This window comes from Juglans microcarpa x Juglans regia, chromosome 3D, assembly GCF_004785595.1.
Source record: "Juglans microcarpa x Juglans regia isolate MS1-56 chromosome 3D, Jm3101_v1.0, whole genome shotgun sequence".
NCBI lineage: Eukaryota > Viridiplantae > Streptophyta > Magnoliopsida > Fagales > Juglandaceae > Juglans > Juglans microcarpa x Juglans regia.
This window is the reverse complement of record NC_054598.1, coordinates 29,090,476-29,114,289: the sequence shown is the minus strand read 5'-3', so window position 1 is coordinate 29,114,289 and position 23,814 is coordinate 29,090,476. Positions and strand designations below refer to the sequence as shown.

General features: G+C 35.0%; 3 protein-coding genes and 1 long non-coding RNA gene across 7 annotated transcripts; 2 read left to right on the top strand and 2 right to left on the bottom strand.

Moving 5' to 3' along the window:
- Window positions 1–2,163: 2,163 nt before the first annotated feature.
- Window positions 2,164–4,559, top strand: LOC121253982 (6-phosphogluconolactonase 3, chloroplastic-like). The gene is made up of 3 exons (XM_041153935.1): window positions 2,164–2,670; window positions 3,184–3,319; window positions 3,992–4,559. The coding sequence occupies exons 1-3, from the start codon at window positions 2,300–2,302 to the stop codon at window positions 4,454–4,456; spliced, it is 972 nt and encodes a 323-aa protein (XP_041009869.1). The 5' UTR covers window positions 2,164–2,299; the 3' UTR covers window positions 4,457–4,559.
- Window positions 4,560–13,454: 8,895 nt separating this feature from the next.
- LOC121253977 (rab GTPase-activating protein 22-like) lies at window positions 13,455–19,965 on the top strand. Of its 4 annotated transcripts, none has more exons than XM_041153929.1 (6): window positions 13,455–13,806; window positions 15,225–15,360; window positions 16,128–16,177; window positions 16,250–16,282; window positions 18,193–18,246; window positions 18,406–19,965. In XM_041153929.1, exons 1-6 carry the CDS (start codon window positions 13,637–13,639, stop codon window positions 19,649–19,651), a joined length of 1,689 nt encoding a protein of 562 aa, XP_041009863.1. In that variant the 5' UTR covers window positions 13,455–13,636; the 3' UTR covers window positions 19,652–19,965. The 4 variants fall into 4 exon arrangements, with proteins under 4 accessions (XP_041009863.1, XP_041009864.1, XP_041009865.1 ...); XM_041153930.1 differs by having other exon boundaries at window positions 13,455–14,099; XM_041153931.1 differs by lacking the exon at window positions 16,250–16,282.
- On the bottom strand, window positions 17,651–17,898 carry LOC121253980. Its single transcript, XR_005938543.1, has 2 exons — window positions 17,760–17,898; window positions 17,651–17,689 (listed from the first exon to the last, which is right to left on the bottom strand). It is a non-coding gene; the product is annotated as an uncharacterized LOC121253980 (long non-coding RNA).
- A 731-nt stretch (window positions 19,966–20,696) lies between the features above and the next one.
- LOC121253979 (cytochrome b5-like) lies at window positions 20,697–23,636 on the bottom strand. Its single transcript, XM_041153934.1, has 4 exons — window positions 23,498–23,636; window positions 23,199–23,298; window positions 21,288–21,354; window positions 20,697–21,187 (listed from the first exon to the last, which is right to left on the bottom strand). The coding sequence occupies exons 2-4, from the start codon at window positions 23,283–23,285 to the stop codon at window positions 20,937–20,939; spliced, it is 405 nt and encodes a 134-aa protein (XP_041009868.1). The 5' UTR covers window positions 23,286–23,298; window positions 23,498–23,636; the 3' UTR covers window positions 20,697–20,936.
- Between the last annotated feature and the right edge of the window lie 178 nt (window positions 23,637–23,814).

Here is a 23,814-nt window from a genome sequence, read left to right as displayed (position 1 = left end):
ATTCTACTATTCACAAACCATCTTAACCCATCTCAACTTATCTCTAAATCCAAACCACTTCTCATTATTGGTTTCATGAAAGGCAGTGCACATATAACAAAATAATCAGAGCAAAACATTCATAGAGTGAGGTAAACATCAAGTGGTATTTTAGACACATTCTGGACTCTTTTTACAACTAAAAATTAAGGCGTTGAGTTAAGGTGTATGGATGGTTTTCTTGCATGGCTACCTTAGTTGCCAACACTAATGACTGCAATTCTTTTAAAGTGATGTATGCTATAAGGTTTATTATTAGATTCTGAGTGCCTCTAAGTTGATGAAGGAATATTTGAAATTTCATATTCTTTGAACTGTTTAAGACAAGTGCATTTCAATGGCTGCAATTACACTAGACTATCGGCCATATCTAATATCCCAATTATGTTCACTTAGCCCTCAATGATAGCAACACCTGTAAGTTCCTTGAAAGAAATTCAGACAGTATCTTGCAATTATAGTCACTCATGGTGAGGCCAGATTTTAATTCATTTTGCACCCTGTTTAGTTTGATTTGGAGTGTCATGGTGAGGCCAGCGTTTAACTCATTTTGCACTTGTTTAGTTTAATTTGGAATGTCATGAATTATTATCATTAATTTTCTTCTTGTCCTAGGCCAGCATGCTCTATAACCAGTACACAACGCAAACTACAAGATTTTAATTATTTACAATCACAAAATGAAACCCACATCGAATATAATAGCAAATGACATTTCAACTAGGTCTTGAATGGTTTTTACTTAGCACATCAAGATTTTGGAAAACAAAAATTAGCTAAACAATCAAAATGTTTTTACATCTGGAAGAAGATCCTAGAGAGATCAGCATTCTCAATGCAATCAAACAAAACAACGCCATTTACTTATGTTTGGTCGCTAGAACATAGGAAAATACAAAGAAAATAAAGTTTTTGCTATAATATCTACAAAATCCAACACAACAAAACCATAACTGTGGTTCTAGCCTCGGAACTAGAAAAAAAAATTGGAAACATTAGAAACCATTGCCATAATAGAGAAAAAAACATTGCCATAACAAAGAAAAAATGAAGAACAACATTAAAAACCATTGGAAACATTGGAAACCAGAGCTTTACGAAATCGCCAAATTGAACAACAGCAGGCACTAATCACATTGAAAATACAATAAATCAACAACAGGCACCGATCATATTACATTGAACAATAAATGCACATGAAAAAATTTCAATTCCTCAAATATTCAACAAGATGAAGGGGATGCTAAACTCTTACAGATTCACCGCATAGAGGAAGAGGACGATGAACGAAGACGACAACGCACGAAGGGGGTGAAGTTGTTGGAAGCAGCTCCTCCAATGCAAGATGACGTTAGAGCTCCCACAGAATCAGCCAAAGTACCTCCTCCAAAGCACGACGACGGGCTCAGACGAAATCAACCTCTTTTGGGCAAAGCTGATCTCGGGAGGAAGGGGGAGAGCAGTCTCAATTGGATAGAAGGGGAAGAGCATTGATGGTTGAGGAAGAGGGAGAGTCACTCAAGCAAGACGACGTTGTGGCCAAACCAAATAAAACGCAACATTTTTGCCACGTTGGGCATGTGTGCCCAATCCTATTTGCAGACTGCAACAAGAATTTCTCATTTATAAATGATAAACAATAAAGCTCATGTCTAAATCCATGTGCAACTAACTCACTTCTCATCTTTTGCGTTGTGCAAAGACAACAAATCCCATTAATTCACGTATATACTGTCAGTCTGTACACATTGATTTTAAAGAAATGATTTATATAAGTGTTAAATAGATAAATTTCATATAAATTCTTATAAAAAAATAAATTTTATATTAAAAAAATATAAAAAAAATATTATTTATTAGTGAAATTAATTTTTTTATAAAAAATTTATATAATATTTATCTATTTAAAACTTGTACTTAACTTATTCTTGATTTTATTAAAGTTATTTTTTATTTTATTCAAAGTTATTTACTCTTGATTTTATTAAAGTTATTTTTTATTTTATTCAAAGTTATTTACTGACAAATAAAATGACGAAAACACAAACAAATAAAATTTTTATTCGAAGATCAAGACAATGACTATAAACATTAAACAAACGTACTGATTCCTGATATCACGCCGGTGCCGCACAGCATCGATGATCACGCCAAGTCACCCAACTCTAAAATCTTGACCATCCTTGCTCCAAAAGTTTAAAACCCACCGAACGGTCAGTCCGTCCCAACCTCTTTACTCCTATAAGAACCCGACGTGCGCATGGCCTTCCTCCCAACATCTATGCGCACGCTCTCCTCATCCGTAAGGTTGTTCAACACGCACTCTTCCCCTCTACATTTGCCCCGAGTATCTGCACACAAATCCGTCGTACCCGTCCCCCGCAGTGCTTTCAGACCGAAAGAGCTGTCTCTAGTTGGCGAGAAGAAGAATTTGGGTAGTTGTAGAGCGAAGGCCTCCATGGCGGCGGCGACGACCGCTGAGAATAAGAAGAAGGTCGAGGTGTTTGATACGGAGGAGGATCTTGCTGTGTCTCTGGCCAAGTACACGGCCGATCTCTCCGATAAGTTCTGTAAAGAAAGAGGGGCTTTTTCCGTCGTCTTGTCTGGTGGGTCTCTCATCAAGTCCCTCAGGTAACTAAATAAAGGTTTTGTTTTTTGTAATGTTTTGACTTTATTTTCATCGTGCCTTTTTTTTGGGGTAATACCCAGATGACCTCTTTGGTTGATGGGAAACTGTTTAAGGAAATGAAAAGAACATGCAGATTTAAATTTATGACTAAAATCATCTATTTCTATCCGTGCTTGATCGCTCGTGTGGACAATCTGCTTTTAATTTTGGTTACGCTTTTAATGATCTAGAGAAGGCGGGGAAGGAAGAGAAAATAGAAAACTTAATTATGTGTTTATTCATTATTATGATTTTTGAAACAAACGAAATTGATGCAAGAGTTTCAATACTCTGAGTTCTGTCTAAAGTTTTTTCTTGGTTAAGGTGAGTTTCTGATGTTCGATTGTATTGAAGTGTTCAATTTACAATCAAAAGGATATCTCGTTTCCCAATAATGCAGTGTTAACGATCAGTCGTATGGGCTTCTTGATGATATGAAAAATAGTTTTGGTAATTACTTGACATTCGGATTTCAGGAAATTACTGGAACCTCCATACATTGATAGAATTGAATGGTCGAAATGGCATGTCTTTTGGGTTGATGAAAGAGTAGTGCCAAAGGATCATGAAGACAGCAACTATAAGCTTGCTTATGATGGGTTTCTTTCTAAGGTGTGATTACTGAATATTTCCTGTTTTCATTTTTCCTAAAACTTGCCGTAGGAATTGCATATACAGGTTCTACTGTTATTTGTTACACCTTAATGCTCTATTTTGAATGTTACTCTCAAGTGTATTGGAGAATTATCTCACTGGTTTGGAGCTTGTTGAAGTGTAATCTATCTATCCTAATGGCCGCACCACTTTTTGAAAGAATTGCAAGTACAATTGTAAGGTCAAAAGAGAACATGAGGTCCAGATGGTTAGAGAATACGTAATATCATGCTCCAAAAAGACTTGTCAATATTACCATTAAAGCCCCTTGAAATTTTTTATATAGGGCAAGAACTTCTCTTTTTCAATCAATATGAGATCCCATTCACCATCTTTTTATACTCAATCTAGGATATTACACTCTATTGAGTTGAATCGTAATTAGTTTAGGTGATGGGAAAAAATTGGGTGTTTTTGAATGGCAAGTGATGTTTTACACCTTTTTTGATGAATTTATAAATTTCTTAATCAAGATCGTTGTTTTTAATCAATGTGAAAAGCTTAGTTTGGGTCATATGTATGAGGCAGTCTTGTGTTCTTTAATTCACTTATTATCATGAATTGTCATTCTTCTGTCCATGGCTATTCCACTTGTGATGCGTTTAAGCCTGTTAAACTTTTTCTTGATAGATACCAATTCTCCCTGGTAATGTCTATGCAATCAATGATGCGCTGTCAGCTGAGGGTGCAGCTGATGATTATGAGACCTGTCTCAAACATTTGGTCAATACAAATGTGATAAATCTATCAGCAGCTAGTGGGTTTCCCAAGTTTGATCTCATGCTGCTGGGTATGGGTCCAGATGGACATGTCGCTTCTTTATTCCCCGGGCATCCTCTCCTCAAAGAAAATGAAAAGTGGGTCACCTCTATTAAGGAGTCGCCAAAACCACCGCCAGAGAGAATTACTTTTACCTTCCCTGTGATCAACTCGTCTGCGTATATTGCTCTTGTGGTGGCGGGTGCTGGTAAAGCTGAAGCAGTGCAAACAGCATTGGGAGAGGGTCAAAATTCAGATAAGCTTCCTGTCCAAGAGGTTTCACCTGAAGGGGAGTTGACTTGGTTTTTGGACAAGGGTGCAGCTTCAAAGCTGTAGGAGTCCTGACGTCGAAATCCGAATGAGGTCATCCATGTAGTGTGCTGGTATGTTTATCTTGTACTGTGGTTTATTTGTTGCAATAAAAGAATGGTTTGAATAATATCAGGTTTTATATATGATTTGCTATTACTTCTTCTGTTCTTCCTTCTTGTCTTCTAGAAGTCTTTTATATTTTCCATTTTATCACGGGTCAGCTTGGGATACAACATTACAGCAGAGAACACAGAACATTCTGCACATATCTTTAAACATAAATCCAATTTTCATACCATGTCTTCATCACTGGAAGTGAGTTGTTTTTCCTACTGCTATGGGTTTAAAATTATTTTCTTTGTCAAGAGGATAGTTGCCTAGAGACTATAATTCATTACTGTTTAGTATTTTGTGGTCCAAAAGCAATACAATTTCCAACACTTCACTGGGTGAGTGGTCTCTTCAGCATTAGCTTTCGATACACTGGGTGACATAACAATAAATTATCCTCCTCCTGGTTTTGATTTAAGGTCTACTGTTGAAATTAGGCCAATCTTCAGAGGTTTGGAATTTTAGTTTTTAGATTGATCTCTAATATTAGGCGAATTCTTGTCGTCCTTGTGATCATTTAGTGGATTGATCTTTTGATATCTCCAACTAATTTGCACCAGAGTTTTTTTTGCATATTTCTAATTTTACTTTTAAAAAAAATTTGCACCAGAGTTTTTTAACGAAATTCCCCTCCTCTCATAGATATTGGTCAGTCAATGACACTTTTATGTTGGCCAAGCCTATCTTCGTCCCATCTAGGTGTCTCGGGATAAATGAACTTACCTGGAGCCCATATCTTTCCTCCATCAACTTCACCAAATGCCGACCGCCAAATGCCAAATATCGAGAGTTCCCTACCACACACAACAGTCAACTTACTAATATGCTATGGTTTGCTGCTTCAACAAGCTCTGCACTGTCCTTGCTTTTTGGGTCACTTTTGCCATCTGCAATTTCCTCTTATCATGTGAAAAACCCTTAATTGGACAGGTTTAGGCTCCTACGATGTATCTTGGTTTGTTGTTTGCAGTAGGAACTACTTCCATCCTCTATTATCTCTGTGCTCTATTAACAATATAAGATCACTCGTCATTTGTCAAGAAGGAAAAACAAAAAACAGAAAATGATAGCATCTTTGAGATCATTCCACTGTCTCTAGACCTACTTCCATATGTTGGTGGCTCTTACCCGGAGCTTGTGTTATCAATTTAACGCGTTCCTGATGCACATGATCAAAAGAAATAGAGAGTAGAAGAATCATTTACTTTATATACTTCCTAATCTTACAGCACTTTCAAATTGAATTCCGTTTCAATACATTAATAATCATCTTATACCTTTAAATTTATTGCGACATGAATGCTTTTTCATCTTAAAAACGATCTTAAATTTTTTTTTTTAATGTTTTATTTCAATTTTTTGATTTTTTAATCAATGGTAATTATGCCAACTTTTATGAAGTGGGTAGATTACAGATATATGTGTGTGTGTGTGTGTGTGTGTGTATATATATATATATATATATATATATATATATATATATATATTTATAGTTTGAAGGGATTACCAAAATGGATAACTTTGAAAGTGATTTAAATTGGGTGGTAGACTGGTAGTTTGAGAGGAGTTTGTTTATTTTTCTCTTTTTAATTATTACTAATCACTTGGATCTGTTTGGATTGAGAAGTGATCTGAACTCATCTTATCTTATGATTAGAATTTTTTTAAATTTTCACACAAAATATAATAAATAATTCAATATTTTCAAATTTCAAAATAATAATAATATTTAAAAATAATATTTATAATATTTTATTCAATTCATTTAAAATCATCTCATTTCATCTCAACTCATTATTCAAATGAACCTAAAGTTTTTAAATCTCCCTTTAAGCTGAAACGTGGGATTTTAAATCTCCCTTTAAGCTGTGAAATGTGGGATAGCCTTGCCTTGAGATTATACAATGCAAGCCAATATCCAGTTGCTCAAAATGGAATTGTGGGCTGGTATTAGTACGTGGAACGGTGGAAGGGGAAAAAAGTTGGGATTGAAAATGCCTGAGCCCACAAACCGAAAACCCAATAAGCCAATCCACAAAGCCTAATTCTCGGCCCAAGAATAGGGCAGCTCATGGGCTGACACGTTAGATCACTTTTATTAGATTAGCTAAAAGTTAAATTCATTGAAGATTTAACTATTAAATCATAAAATGTGATCACATTAGAATAGTTATAGTCACTTCTAAAATTATTTCCAAATTTGAAAGGAACTATTCATTCATCAAATATATTTTATATTAATTATTTATTTCTCCCTTTTAAATGACAATTGAAAAAATATAATTAGAATATGAATACTAATTAATATATAATATTATGAATAATAAAATATGATAAAATAAAATAAATTCATAATTAAAAAAATTAAAATATTTTTGAAATTATTAATTACTCATTACTATTTAATGAATAAATAGATAATCCAATGTGGAGATTTGATGTGAATAGTCAAAGTCAAATTCATCTTATATTATTTTATTGTCATATAATGAAAAATTAGATATTCTAATATGGAGACTTATGTAAATGAAATAGTTAAAAGTTAAATTCATCTTATATTCATAAAAAATATACTTTAATTTTAGCTAATCTAATGAGAGTACTCTTAGATACAAATGAATAGAAAGATATTTCTTTGAAATTTTTGTCCAAACTTGGAGGAGTGAGAACTTCAAAAAATGGGAGAGAGTCTTACGCCTAGTTTGGGTATTGAGAATAAATATTTTTAAAATATCTCATTATTATTTATTATTTTATTAGTACTTTTTACTTACTCTTTATTACGATTTACTATTTTATTATTATTTTTTTACTGCTATTTACAAACTATCTAAAAATATCTCATTATCCAAACACAACTTTTAGAACATTTATTACTATTTATGTAGATTTTGGTGTAATATTAAATACTTAATAAATGTTATAAGACCCTCTTTATTTTTTTTTGTCTTAAAGGTTTTATTGTTGCTCGGAGCTAACCCCATCCCTGGTCCTCACTGAACGACATGCATAGCCAGCACGCACCGCCACGCCTCCTTTTCCAAATCAACCGTTCATCCCTATATTCCTTTCTACATACTCTAATCTCCTTATGAATAGTAGGTTATTTATTGAAAGGCGCTGCGAGACGATCGGGCTATTGTAGATAGAATAGCAGTCCTCCATTGAGATAGTGACACGTACGAAAAACACAATAGATTAGTTAGAGCTCACCCCCACAAAATCACTACACGCAAAAGTCAGAACTCGTCTTCGTTTCCAAGCTCCCTAGGTTTTCTCCTCCTCTATTTGTAGAGTAGGGTTTTTAGACAAACTGTTTGTGAACGTCATACCTTTTATATATATATATATATATATATATAAGGTATATATGCAGATCGGAAAAATCAACTTCTCAGAACACTTAAAACCCTGGTCTAGGCAACACTTAAAAATAACTTCCCAGAACACTTAAATTTTTGGAAAAATCAACTTCTCTCTGTAGGCAAGAAAATAGCCATTTAAAACCTCCGTCAAGAATAAAAAAACTTACAGCCTAGCTTGTCCATTATATGAGAAAATATTTTAGGAATCTACATACAAGACAGAATGGGTTGCTTAATGTATCAATAAATCACAGACACATGAGAGTCGACTGTTCTTCTTGCTCAGAAAAATTTTACTGGTCAGGCATGCATATTACTAATTAATCGTGGGTACTAACGTACTGAGAAGTCAATATTGGCAGATTATTGAGCTCCGTCACCATCTAGGTCGAGCTCCGTCCTTGCCACCATCTGGGTCGAGCGCCGTCTGTGATGAGTGTGGGGTGGGATTTCGTGTGGGTTGCGAAACTTGCGATGGTATGGAAGACGAATGAGTGAGAGAGGGGGCTGTATGGGTCTTGATCAAGTGTATGTAAATGTAGATTAAACACTATAAAATGCTTACATGGCGCATAACCATTGGAGGGCTGGTTAATGAAGTGGAGCAATCGGACCGCTTCCCAAGTTTTCTCTTATTTATTTATTTGTCCACCTTCCCTGTACAAGAATGCAGAAGGTGTAGGATTGGAGATTTTTAATAGAAAAATGTTAGTATTCCATCCAGCGCTTATTTATTTTGATCACTCGTATATTTAATTTTTTTACTTAATAGTTAAAGAAATGACTTTTAGGTGTATTTTTTTATTTTTTTTAAATATTTAAAGATGCTTAAAAATATAAAAAGGAAAAGAACAAAAAAAAAAAATATAGAATTGGTATTAGTAGGTACGCCTAATGGTCAAAGTTAGACGGCACCCTAGCATCATTATTTTCAATAGCTATCTCAAGGCATTTGGAGTCAAAATACATATTTCTATTGCGGGAGTTTCTCGCAATAAATATGACTAATAGATTACTCCAACAACCATTCCCACCATAGCCAACCATGAGACTTGGGATGTTTGTTAATGTTTTTCATCTTATCTCATTACATCTCATTTTTTCTAAAACATAAATATTTTTAATTACAATTTTCTTAAATCTTCAAATAAAATACAAACAATAATTCAAATTATTCAAATCCCAAAACGAATACAATATTAAAAAAATTTATTCTAACAATATTTTAAGTTTATAATATTTTTATTCAATTTTTTCTCTCTTATTTTCTAAAATCTCATAAAACATCATAAGTCAAACTATTTTATTACTATTCACAAGCTATTTCACTCTTATTTATAAATTTCTCATCTCATCTCATTCTCCAAAAATCCCCTAAACCAATTATTCAATATCATTTATTAATTATATTTTTATTTATTTATTGTATCTAATAGTGTTTGTTGAGTCCTCGCCCTCTCCTTATATATTTCTTTTTCTTTAATAATAAAATTATCTTAACCATTAAAAAAGTACTCAATGTGGAATATTAGGTCTCATTTGGTTATACATATGAGATAAGATGAGAAATATGTGAAAAGTAGTGAGATTGTTTTTGAATAATAGTGAAATAGTTTGAGTTAAGATGTTTTATAGGATTTTAGAAAATGAGAGAGAAAAAATTGAATAAAAATATTATAAAATTAAAATATTGCTATAATATAATTTTTTAAAATTAAACTTTTTTTTTGGAATTTGAAAAAGTTGAATTATTTTTTGTATTTTATTTGAAAGTTTGAGAAAATTGTAATAATTATATAATAATTAGATAAAAATTAAAAATTAAAAAATTGAAATAGAAAGGTGTTTGTGTTTGAATGGTGTTTAGATGTTGAGAACTTGAGATGAGATAAGTTGAAACCATCTGTGGGGCCTTAGGCTGTGTTTGGGTAATTAGATGAATAATTAGATATTGAAACCATCTGAGATCACTCTACTACTATTTAATATTTTATCATTACTTTTCACCTATTTTTTATTATTTTTATTACTATTTATTACTATTCAATATTTTATCATTACTTTTTTATTATTTTTTTACTGCTATTTACATATCATTTAAGATATCTCATTGTCCAAATGTAGCTCTAGGGAAACTCAAGAACCTCCCATGCATCCCGAGTCCCTGACCATCGTCCACTTGCTCAACTATATACATGCATGGTTTTGTGCGATAGTTATCTTCTCTTTTCCGAGCGAAGAAGGTGGACTTGGGTTTCCAAACTAGTAGTCAATTCCTAATAAAAATATATGCCTTAAAGCTAAAGCAATCAATGCTTTCCTCCAAGAAGAAAAGAATATTTTATAAACAAAGACTAACAGGTACGTACTTACCCTACTTAACTATCAAATTTTGAAATGGGATCCGCTAATCACGAGATGTTCCTCGAATGAAACCCAACAGCAAAACAAGGTGATAATTCACACACAAAAAACATGTGAACAAATTTCCAAGTGGGAAAGATCTCAACTACTTGTTTTCTGATTCATTCTGCAGAATTACTCCTTTCTAATTGTGGTCTGCATGATCTGCAAGGAAAAAAAAGGAAAAAGAAGAAGAGAGAAACTACTCTGATCATGATGGTTAATGATCAGCTCTGATAGCATGCATGCATCCTTTCCGCAGACATAAAAGAAAATCATCCTTCAGATTAGAATAACAGGAAGAACTTGATGATTTATCTGCAGCACTCAGCTGGTGCCGTCTTGTCACTGTTGACTGTACATACCATTGAAGAAAGAGCTCACTTTGGACCTCATTTATTCTGTTGAATCCCTTTCATGAGTGTGGCAGCCGATGCAAAAAAGGGTTTATGCAAAGGGCCACGATCATCTTGGCCCCCACAGAAGATGGTCTTTTTTTTGGGGTTTTGCCTTACAAAAGATGAAATATATTCTTGGATGTCATAAAAAAGTAAGCACCAAGTGATGACCCTTTATTGCTGTGGTTGTTATTTTTGTGTTTATGTGATCATTACATGCTGCAACTTGCAGCAAAATGTACATTTTTGCGTGCTTTCCTCTTTGTTGGGTTTATTAACTTATTATCAGCTCCATGCTTTATTTGAGGAGAGAGAGGGAGATCATGGCCGACCTTATGAATTCTCTCATGCTTATATGCTTGGCTAATGCCTTCCACCACAATCATGAAGAAAATTATAAATGCTTAAACATGATTACGCTTCCAAGATTTTCAGATATTTGCAATAATTAATTTTAAATAAAATATTATCTAAAATATGTTATATCAATAAATATAACAAAAGAAGGAAAATACTTTAACTACAAAAGAATAACACAAAAATTAACTTACAAACTGATATGTCTTGATGCTAAACGTCAGATTGTAAAATTACTTTTATTATAAAATAGATCTAACGGATTCTACGAAGTCACGTCAATTTATAAATTTATTTTTTTTTATCTTTTTATATTTATAGTAGTTCTGAACAAAAAATGATAAACACCCTTAAAAAAATAATAATGTTATCAGAGCAGCAGCAGCTTTGTGAAAAGAATTCTCGTTCCTGCCATCTGTGTATACTTTAGCTGCATGTGAATATATTTCCCTTCCCTTCCCCTTCTTTTCTTTTCTTGTTTACTTTTCTTTTTCTTCTTCTTCTAAAGGCCCTGCGCCTAATTTTATTGACTCAGTCTGCAGCTGGTGATGCCATTTCTTTTCCACAAGCGAGTGCAAGATCATCGATGTTAGTTAAGAATTCGAAAGTTTCAATACAGCACAAAATCAGGACTTAGCATGCAGGGTGCAGATCATCCTATTGGAACTGCATGAAATCCCAGATAAACTATATATTCAGGAAATTCATTAGATCTGCTGTCTCAACTCTCCAAAATGGTTCTATTAATGTAGAGTTGTTTACCCTTTCTGGGTTAGCCCATGGGGCCATAAAAAAATGAAAGAAATACCAGCTTGCTCTTTTACTTTGATCAATTTGGGCACCTTTTGACTGCAATCAGATATAAATATATATAGTAGGACAAATTTAGGATGGTTTTTAAATCAAGTTTTGACTGAAGCTGACCAGGTTTTAAATGGAAAATACAAGACAAAGGAACAGCTAATGAGCAGTGATTAGTTGACTGCAGGACCATTTAAACTGCAAATGATCCATATTTGCTGAAACTCCTTCCTTTACTGCTTTCTCAGAAAGTTCAAATTGGCACTGTTTTAGATAATCATTTGAACGACCCTTGTCTGTTATTGTAATTCATGGACACAATCCAAGCTAAAATCTTGAACCTGAAGCCTTTCTTTATTTAATTGTTTTGACCAGAAAATAAAAGATGACTATTGACTACCAAAATGAATCTGCCCATCAAAACAGTGAAAAGGGTGAAAATGAAAGGAAGAAAGGATAACTTGAAGTAGCCGTATCAGTATAATAATGAAGAAGTAGGTTCATGTAATTACTCATGAATGGGGTTATGACCAAGAGTTTGGCAATCAAGAGTCTTCTTTAAACATAGATAAAAATGCATAATTCTCAAGGTTTCCTGCTAATGTTTGGTGTGTGGGACAGCCTTTCTACCAGATTTCTCAAATCCCAAAGGGAAGAATTAGGTTGAGATAGATCCAGGGTCTCGTTTGGATACAGAAACAATTTCAATCCATCTCATCTCATCTTATCATTACAATTTTTTCAAATTTTTATATAAAATATAATAAACAATTCAATTTTCTCAAATCTCAAAACAATAATAATATTATAAAATTATTTTATTTAACTCATTTAAAATCATTTCATCTTATCATTACACTTTTTTCAAATTTTCATACAAAATGTAATAAATAATTCAACTTTCAAATCTCAAAACAATAATAATATTAAAAAATAATATTTTAATAATATTTTATTTAACTTTTAACTTTTATCTAAAATCATTTCATCTCATCTCATCTTACTAACCAATCGGGCCTTACTCTTAAAGGAAAAAAAAAAAACACTCATGTTCAAATTCAGAAGTATCATGTTCTGCATTTAATTATGTTGGTTAAATCTTCGTTGCAAATTTATCATTCCCAATTGTCCGGATTGGAATATCGATCGTTTAAATGAAAAATTACTTAAAATACGTCACATCAATTAATGTGATAGAATTGATAAAATCTTAAGAAAAAAATTAGAATTTTTTTATTATAATTATATATATACACATTTGAAAAATGATTTTATTAATAAATGGTTGATTATAATTTTTTTATTATAATTATATATATACACATTTGAAAAATGATTTTATTAATAAATGGTTGATGAGATCCACATTAAATATTTAAATTCATGAAACCTAACCCAAAAAAAAAAAAAAAAAAAGAAGTCCAAAGCACAATAATTTAACCCATTGTGCCTGCCTACCTCACATGATTTGATTAACAGATAAACCCACCAAATAAGCCAGTGGCAACGACGTCGTTTCAAGTGTGCCAGTGGTTAGTGTGGGCTCGAGAGTCTGAACTCTCTTTTATAGGGGGTCTAGAGAGAGACAAAAGAAAAAGACTTCCATTGGAAGGAAGAAAGAGAAAGCACTTCGGGGGGGGGATTGGGTCTCACTTTGTGTGCTGTAAATACCTTCCGAATTTCTTCATAAGAAGACGACTTTAGGAGAACGAGAAGAAGAAGAAGAAGAAGAAGGCATTTTCTGGATTTGCACGTCCACTCCTTCTTCCATGTTCAGCAACAACCACCACCACCACCACCACAACAGTCCCACCTTTTCAGGCGGCGGCGGCGGCTGGTTCTGGTTGATGCCGCGGATATCCGCGACCGATGCGGTGGTGGTTTTCACGGCGCTTGCCGGAGTCGCCATGGTCGCGGCTGTAGTTTTCACTGCGCGTAGGTAAAATAATGCCCCAGTCAAAGGAAGATTTTTTTTTTTTGGTTTTTGTTGTCCACAGAAGGGATACCTACTATAGCTGCGAAACCCTAGACGAAAAGGTGAAGAAGAAGGAAAAACAAAAATTGTAGGAATTTAAGTGTTAAATAGATGAAAGCTCTAAGACGAAGTCACACTTCGTCGTCGTCTTCGAATTCCAACTCGAATTCCTCTCCTTCTTCGTCGTGGATTCATTTGCGTTCGGTTCTATTCATTGTTGCGTCTTCCTCACCAGCTTCTTGTTCTTCCTCTGATCGGTGAGTCCTCTCTCTCTCTCTCTCTCTCTCTCTCTCTAACTCTTAGTGTATGTAATATCTTTAATTGACCTCAGATTTCTGTAGACTTCACTAATTCGGTTCAGATCTCGATCCCCACGTACCCCAAATCGTGTTTTCAGTACCAATCTTAAGCTCAATCTACTTTCTAAAGCCGCCCCCGGAGGGGGGGGGGGGGGTTGGATTTCCCGTTTGAATTGATCTTCTAGGTCACTTATTTGACCCATATGGTCCTGTTTAACCTTGTTTTTTTAATGTTAAGTTCGCTTATTTCTTTGTTCCTTTCTTCTTGGCTTGGGATGATATTAATTGGATTGTTGCCAAATGGATTTTTTATATTACTTTGTTTCTCGCAAACAGCGCCTTTTTTTAAAAAATTATTATAATAATTATCTTTTGCTTCCATATAGAAAATATGTAGTGCCTTACAATGCGCATTGGGTTCTTGGGGTGGTCTAAGATGATTAAAAAAGTTCAGGAATCAATGTGATAATTAATCATCATAATCTGTATGGAAATGGGTTCTTTCCTGTCTGGTTGTACCTTGTATCTCGTGCTTTTACGAAATGATCCAACCGAAAACTGATGGATTATATGGTCATCTGGAGTCAGGCATCCCTCCCCCTCCCACCAATAGAGTGTCCTAACTGGATATATATGTTTTTATTATTAATTTTATTCATTGGCATGCTAAAGTACTATTCTGATGTAGCCGATTCCTTGAATCTGGGATTTGAGGCCCCTGAGGGACGTCTCATTGGAGTTCCAATGAGCTAGTTATTTACCAAAATAGTTGAACTTGAACTTGAAGGATAAGTTAACATTTACATTCTTTGTGCCATAATGTGAAAGCTTGATTTGAGCAACTTGGATACACTGGGGATTTTGCTCCCAAGTTCATTCCCCTATAGACACCTGGAAAAATAAAAAAAATATGATTTTTCCTTAATGCTTTCATTCATATCCTTTTGACACTTTATATGTAGAACTGTCCTAATTTATATGTAATTGCTGGAAACCTTTGACTTCACGGTAATGCTTCCTCTTTTCTTTTCTTTTTTTTTTCTTTTTTCCAATTACTAAAATTTCTCGTTCTTTCATTTTTAGGGGTCATCTCAAGTCACCGTGGTCACGAAAGAAAAGAAAACATGCCCTCTCACCTCATCAATGGAGAAGTTTATTTACGCCAGATGGGAAGCTCAGTGATGGCGGAGTTAAGTTTTTGAAAAAAGTTCGCAGTGGAGTGAGTTACCATCCTTATCAGTTATTCTATATATTTTTTGATGCGGTGGTAGCTGTAGGGATAACAGCTTAATGGCATTAAACTACAAATAGAACTGGGATTCACAGGAAAATAGAGAAAAGTTTTTGAAAGATTCAAGAATGATCAAAAGGTCTTAAACATGCCTTTATATATGTTACATTGAAAAACCTAGCCCTAATAACTGATAATAAGGAAATGCACTTGAAAATATTTTAAAATGTAATATCTCAAATTATGTGGTGTAGATTGGTGGTGAATGAGATCCCACATTGCTTGGGAAGGAAAAGTTCAGGCCCTTTATAATGACTCAAATGGGTTCCAATTGTAATATTGACTGGTCCTTTTGGAGTATGAGCCCAAGTGTGGCTTGGACTTTCCTTCAGTTAAAAAAGCTAAAAGCATGAAAAGAATAAAAAATTCGTAATTCTGCTGCCACAGCAGTTGAAGTAGCAGTCAAACGGAAATAGACCACCCATGTTTGTCGGGCACTCTGGTTGATTGATATAGACCAAATATTGACTGCAACAATATGTCTCACTCCGGTCTATCGGGACATTGATTGAACTTCTACAGTGCTCTCTGTCCAACCTTTAAACTGCTATTGGGCCAAGATTTTGTGCTGTTTGACCTCCCTTCATCTGTAGCACTTAGTTCTTCTTCTTCTTTTTCTTTTTTCCAATTTAGAGAGGTACTTGTGCTACATCCTTTTCTGCACTCACCAAGTATAAATTTCCTATTATCTGCAGGGTATCAATCCAAGTATTAGGGCAGATGTTTGGCCTTTCCTTCTAGGAGTGTAAGCTTGTTCAAACTCTCTCTCTCTCTCTCTCTCTCTCTCTCTCTCTCTCTCTCTCTCATGTGCATGCGGAGAAAAAATTACTATTTTAGTCTCCTGTGTCGGGTGATAGACCTTATTATTTTCTTTTTTCCTTTTTTTTTGTGTTTTTCTTTTGCTTATGGAAAACTATATTACTAATATTATTATCTCCTATGTTGTGTGACAGACCTTGTTAAAAAATTCGATTATTAAGCATCACTAAGTCTATTACTCAAGCTGAATTTTGGTCTTGATTCTTGGCATACTTGACAAGGATTTGGATGGCCTCTTGCTCATTGAGTCTAGATGACTAATGGATTGGCTGATGCATAAATTTCTGACCTGCCAAGTGCATGAGGCTTTGGGAATCTGTACGAGCCTATCTGCATCCATCCTTCTCAGTCATTAGTTTTCTCCCTTTGTCATCCGCAGCCATCCCTTGTATCTTTTCCTATTTTTAATTAGGTGTTACTCTTGAATATGTCCTATGTATTTCAGCTATGTGTTTTGTATTTTTTTAGTGAAGTCTTGGTTTCTCATCAAAAAAATTCCACAGCTATCCTTTTGGCCTTGGTTTTGTTTCCTCGGTGGTGCCTGATTTGAAGCAATTAGGTCGTGAAAGGTTACTTTGGGGATAAAAACACAAACTGCTTTCATTTTCATGAGTTAATATTTTTTCTTTTTGTTTTCTTGGTTTTCAAATTCCTTCTGGCTCCTTACCTAAAGCAATTGGGTTACAGAAGCCACTTTGGGGTTTGGGTACTTTCTAATTTTATTTATATCCACTGTGGCTATGTGTTCATTTAGTTATAGTGCAGTTCTTGGTTTTTGGATAGTCAACCTATGGTTTAGGTTTGGGAAGTTGTGTCTTGGCTACAACAAAGTGATATTTTAAATTTTCAAAACCTCCTTAAGCATTGTTGTAGTTGTTTGTAGTGCTGTAGCTGTTAGTTAGAAGTTTTGGTTTTGCTCATATGGCTACTTTTTTATGCGTGTGCAGGTCTTTTTATTATTATTATTAGTTAAGCTATTGCGTGGCTAGGATGAGAATTAATTAAGGGGAACGATTTCATGTCAGGGTTTTAGGATTCAATCCTCATTTAGATGGAGGCTGTTACAGATTTATAAGGCAGCTTCACCTTTTTTATCAATAAAAAATTATCCTTTTGCTTAAGAATTTTCTCAAGAACCTACCTATCAGAAAAACAAATTCTCAAGAACTCAGGGTTTGATCGATTAAGCACCCTAGAAGAGGTTTTTCCTTTATGTCTGTCTGAAAAACTTAATTGCATTCTCAATGGTTTATCTATATTTTTATCTAAAATAACTTACCAAATCCTACCTTTTCTATTTTAACCAACCACTCTTTAAGAGTGCCAATCCAACAAATAATAAAAAAACTTATAAAAAATTTAAAGAAAGAGAGTAAGAGGGAAATGTATAAAAAATTTATACATAGATTAATAGTATCAAGCTACATTTAGAATGGTGCTTAGCAAAACTGTATTTTACATTTCATATAGATAATCGGTTGGATAGGGTTTTTTGAAGATTCCATGACTATTTTACATATTGATGTAAATTGCATCGCTCATTGGAATTAGACTTGAATGGACAATCAAAGTAAATCTGTATTATTGTGTTTTTTACTGCATTGATAACAGATCTAGCCATACTACATAAAAAATGAACAAGTTTCTAAAAGTTAGAAGTCCGACAGATAGTCAGATTTTTTCCTTTAGCCTTACACTAATTCCTTCCAAAACAATTGTTCCGGTGCTGGAAATTATTGCATTATACAGCTCATTTCCTTGATCATGTTAATTTCACTATAGCATGTCACTTCTCATCATTTGGCCGCCTTCTTCCTCTCCGTGGTGCACATATTTAGATGTGCTATGCTGGTTAACCCCACTTCATAATTGCATTTCCTTTCGTATCTGGAGGGTGGTAGCATACCTCTGTATGCTGACTGAATTTCTTTGTTTCAACAGCTATGATTTGAACAGTTCCAAAGAAGAAAGAGATAATATAAGAACTCAGAAAAGGTATGTCCACCAACTTTGTTCTGAAAGTTCAATTTAATAATTGCAACCACTATATTCACCTCAGATAATTTGAGGTTGCGCTTGCATGCAAGTGCGTTTATTTTACCTCTCCTAGGCTTCTAACCTTCCCAGTGATTCTGTGCCAATCTCTGGATGCAGAAAGGAGTATGAGAAACTTCGCAGACAATGCCGGCGACTTCTAAAACGTAGTAAAGATAGTGTTAATTTGAATGAATTTGGTAGAATAAGCTGTGATGGGTACAGTGGGAGCCTCGCCCAGGACACAGATTCTCCTAGTTCCGAAGATGTGGTTAGTGCAAGGGAATCCCTTTCTAGTGAGGAAAGGAGCTCAGATGTAGAATTCTCCAACAACCACCCTAATGCATTATTGGGAGGAGATGATAGTGCGAGACGAAATACAAATGCTGATGCCTCCACACTTGACACTGATTCATTGGACTCAGACTCCTCTGAAGAACCTGAAGTCAGTCAGACTTTCCCCTCTACAGAAGGAACAGGAGAGAATGATCCTGATATGATTTGCAAGGAGGATTCTTCTCCCTCGAGGACAGAGGTCTCGACAAAATATCGCAATGATGAAGATTTTGCCTCTTGGCAGCGGATCATCCGCCTTGATGCTGTACGTGCTAATTCGGAATGGATTCCATACTCCCCATGTCAAGCTGAAATTTCAGAGGTTAGGGCACGCCGTTCTGCTGAGGCAGTGGGGTTGAAGGATTATGATCACCTGGAACCCAGCAGGATCTTCCATGCTGCCCGACTTGTTGCTATTCTTGAAGCATATGCACTCTATGATCCTGAAATTGGTTACTGCCAGGGCATGAGTGATCTTCTTTCTCCAATAATTTCAGTCATTGCGGAGGATCACGAGGCATTCTGGTGTTTTGTAGGATTCATGAGGAAGGCTCGGCATAATTTTAGGCTTGATGAGGTGGGAATCCGGAGGCAACTCAATACCGTTTCGAGGATAATCAAGTCCAAGGACTCTCACCTTTACAGACACTTAGAGAAGCTCCAGGCTGAGGATTGTTTTTTTGTTTATAGAATGGTGGTGGTACTATTTAGGAGAGAATTAACGTTCGAACAGACCATTTGTCTCTGGGAGGTAATGTGGGCAGACCAGGCAGCTATTCGAGCTGGGATTAGCAAGTCTGCGTGGGGCAGGATAAGGCAGCGAGCCCCACCAACAGATGATTTGTTACTTTATGCAATTGCAGCTTCTGTATTGCAACGGAGGAAATTGATTATTGAGAAGTATAGCAGCATGGAGGAGATTTTAAGGGAGTGTAATAGCATGGCCGGGCATCTCGATGTGTGGAAGCTTCTAGATGACGCTCACGCTTTGGTGGTGACCCTCCATGACAAGATAGAGACATCCTTCTGACGGCTGCAGAATTTTTGACTGATTTATGAGGTTGCAGTTCTCTCTAAGGATCTTGGTTCTTTTAAAGGATCTGAAGTAATTTTAGGCACTGCACATGAAACAAGCACCTGAGGTGCTGCTGTATGTGGCCGGTGTTGTTTAGTTATATTGCTTGTTCTGATACTGTCTGCTCTCAGTGTCCTTTGCTTTAGGTTAAATATAGATGAATCATTTTGATATGTGACATTGCACGCACCACTTTTTCTCTGTAAGAACATTACAAAAGTCCTAAAAAAGGAAATCACAGCAGGCAGGCTCATCATTATTACCCATCATCGTTGTTGTCATCATCATCATCATCTTAACTGACTTTTATATTGTGCAATATTGAATCAATCTTGGGGCCATCTCTAGTTGTGTGCTTTCATAGTTGGTCCTAAAATTCAAACGCAAAGCTGGACATACCGACAGGTGAGCGTTTTCTGCAGGAACAACTTTACTCGAGCCATCTGTGGGTCTAGAATTTTTCGTAGCAATTGAATGGGCATTGAAAGTAGATTGAACAAACCCATTCTGGAATTCTCCCTAGTGTTTGAACCAGAAAGGTCAAAGGGCTGCAAGGCAACAAGTAACCATCTCGATTCTCCCTCTTGGCCAAGATTTGGAGCCGAAACTTGCGATCTCCGAAGGCAGAAGAAAGAAAAAGTTTAATAATAATTTAGATGATGCAGCGCATGATGGTCCCTTTTTTATGCATTGTGGTGCATGGCCTGGAGATTTGGCTGGTGGAAATTTCAAAGTTTCCATTGTCCACTCCCACTCACCTAGAACCTATTGAAGCATTAGCGCAGCCAAGGAGAGAGAACTTGGTCATACGGTGGAAGCTTGTGGGAGGCATGTGGTAGTTGGTAGACGGTTGGCGATAGATCGAGCTTCACTCTTCTGGCAATGAGTAGTTGGACATGGAGATGGAGAATGAGTACAGAGATAAAGCAGAGAGCTTCTCCCTCTTGTTTTATATGCCATACAAAGACGCAAAAAACCATGCCATGCAAAAGCTACAAAATTGAAGGTATGAAACAGCCATCTTGCTTATCATCCAAGGTAAAACTACAATGGTTCTGAAATCAGTGACATAAATAGGACGAAAAGACCCTCAAACTACTACAATTACTGCTGGATTCTGAACTGACAAACATCTCAAAGAAACTATTAATCACGAGAAGAAATTCTCCTTTTTTATTAATCAAGAGTGGACAAATGACTCGCCCTTCAAAAGAGCATGCTGTAAGGTGCAATGGACTAACTACTCTTTCTTGGAGAACTGTCGGATGGCGAAGGCTAAACCCAATATCAGGAGCGGAACAAGAAACTGCAAAATGTTAATCACAAAATCGGAAGTCTTATCAGGGTTGTAAGGAGCTTGCTTGGGTGGAATGTAAGTACGTTTTTTCGGAACAGTGGATGCATCGATGTCACCAATGGCGTATTTTGCCATCAATTCTTTAGCAGACTCACTGTGACCCACATCTTCATAATCATTTGTTGCATCCTTCCCTGCAATATTTCAGACAAAATCTGTCCTTCATATGGAATTCATTGAGGCTCATGGTCATTATCTTCCTTCCATAAAAAGAAAGTAACAGAATAGGCTTACCTGTTGCACCCAATAGGACTTCAGAACCTCCAGGATGATCTTCCATGAATGCAGATACATCATAAACCTAAAATTGAAATTAAAAAAAAAAAAAAAAAAAAAAAAAAAAAAAAAAAAAAAAAAAAAAAAACTTTTCTCAATAAACAAACATGAAAATACCGTACTTTCACTGCCAGCGGCGGATTTTCCTTTTGAGACTTCAGTCCCAAACCCACCTCCTGGCTTCAGGTGAAATCATTGCACATAGACGTTTAATTTGCTGGGCATATATATATGTAAAATGCTTTTCATGCAAGCAGATGGTATAGCGTTTAGTTTGAAAAACTATGTACCACAGACTCAACAAAAAGGAAAGCCATTGCCTGGCTGGTAAAAACTTCTAGAAAGCAGTACTCATCACAAGGGATGCTCTCTGAAACAACTAGTACATACAAGGCAGCACACGAAAAAGGATGCACGAGAAGAAAAGGGAAAGGCAAGAGTAGACCTTGGCCCAGAAGAGTGATACAGTCTGGCCATGCTAATGAGCAAAATAGAACTAGATAGACTGTAGATCAGTTAAAAGGTATTCTACTGCATTATAAGCATTCTAAAAAACGTGATGGAAAAATCATGGTGACTTGGCAAAGAAAGGCGTTTGTGTTTCTGCCCGGATATGCAAAAGACCGAAAGCACACAATTCAGTCAAGGAGAATTAGGCTACGGGCATGCACTAAACTAGAAAACCGCAGTAAACTGGAAAACCGTCTATGTCTACATAGGCACCAAAGTATATCCAGAACATCTATTGAGGGGATCTAGGGGAATAAGATGAGATGAAAATTTTGTAAATAGTAATAAGATGGTTTGTGAATAGTAGTGAGATAGTTTGCGATAAATATTTATTGGATTTTGAAAAAGGAAAGAGAAAATGTTTAATAAAAAATATTATAAGGTTAAAATATTATTTTGTAATATTATTTTTATTTTGAAATTTGAAAAAATTAGAATTGTTTTTTGTTTTTTATTTGAAAAATTGAGAAAATCGTAATGATTAATTTAAAATAGTTGTAATGATTAATTTGAAAATATTTGTATTTAAATGATGTTTGAGAAGGAGATAAGATATAATGTGACGAGATTGGATGAAAAATATTTCCAAACATACCGTCTCATTTATTCATTTTAGTGCATTTATTGACCCAGAAAACAAAAAGATCCCTTTCCTTTCATACTGTGCATACCTCCTATAACATTTCAAAAATATTGCAAAATACCTTTTTGTCTGATAAAAAAAATATTGCAAAAATATTAGCCAAGGTAATTTACTGTGCATAAGCTGGTTCCTTAACACCACTTTTTTTTGTGTAAGTATTAACACACCCGACTCATTATAATTAAAAAATAAAATAAAATATCAATAATTTTTTGGCATAGCACATCGGCAGTTAGTTGTGTAAAAAATAAGGGTTATAAATAAATTTTCTCATAATAAATTTATTAGATTTCCTAAAACATATGAGCAACTAAAGAGAAAGTCAACTATGCCGTCTTACTAGGACAGTTCAAAAAATTTTTTTTTTTTTACTTAATGATTAAGAAAGTGATTTTAAATATATTAGTATATTTTTTTTATTTTTTAAAAATATTTAAATGTATTAAAAAAAGTAAAAAGATAAATAAAAATAAAAATAAAAAGATAAAACGAGTGAACGACACGCCCACCAGTAAAAGTGGGACTGCATAGTAGCCCAACTCGCAACTAAAACAAATACCGTTCATGGAACCAGAAATACTATAACTGTTGGTACAGTCCTTTAAAAAATCCAACAACAAAATGCAATCAATATTCTGTTTTCGTTCAATCTCCTCAGTTTTCTCAACAACCAAACAGATAGCTAGTGAAAAGAAGTAAACCAAGAAAGATCTGACCTTCCCAGATATAATAAGCCAACAATCTTTGGTCTCGTTGTGCTTCACCACTTCTTCAAAATGGTAAACTTTTGGTTTCGAAGCCATTTTTCACTGATACCTGCCAACCTGCCACACAAACCCCAAATCTTAAAAATCCATACACATTCCCAAACCAAATCTATAAATCATCCATGACAGAGGTCCAAAAAAACCCATCAAAATTTAAACAGAAAACACTGAAGATTTATCAACAAAAGTGAAAGAGGAACTGGGAAAGATTTGAACTGGGATAAAGGAAAGTAGAGAATCGTTCTTACCGAGGATGCTTTCAGAGAAAGGGTTGTCGCAGTCCTCACTTGGTTGTTGTAGTCAAGGTCTTTACCAGGCTGACTGTAACGCCATTGCGGGTAACATTAAATTTATAATCAAAGATCTCGAAGGACCCCACAATGCCATTTTTGTTTGAATTAGATACAGAATTCTTTAACGAAGGACCGGTACGACCGGTAGATGGTAAGAATCTGTTGGTATATGTTAGATAGAAAATTCGTGGGTAGTTGTATCAACGGGGTAAACAATTCAACTTGGATTGACAAGTAGTGCATTCAAGTCGAGTTTTAAGTTTATCAACAAT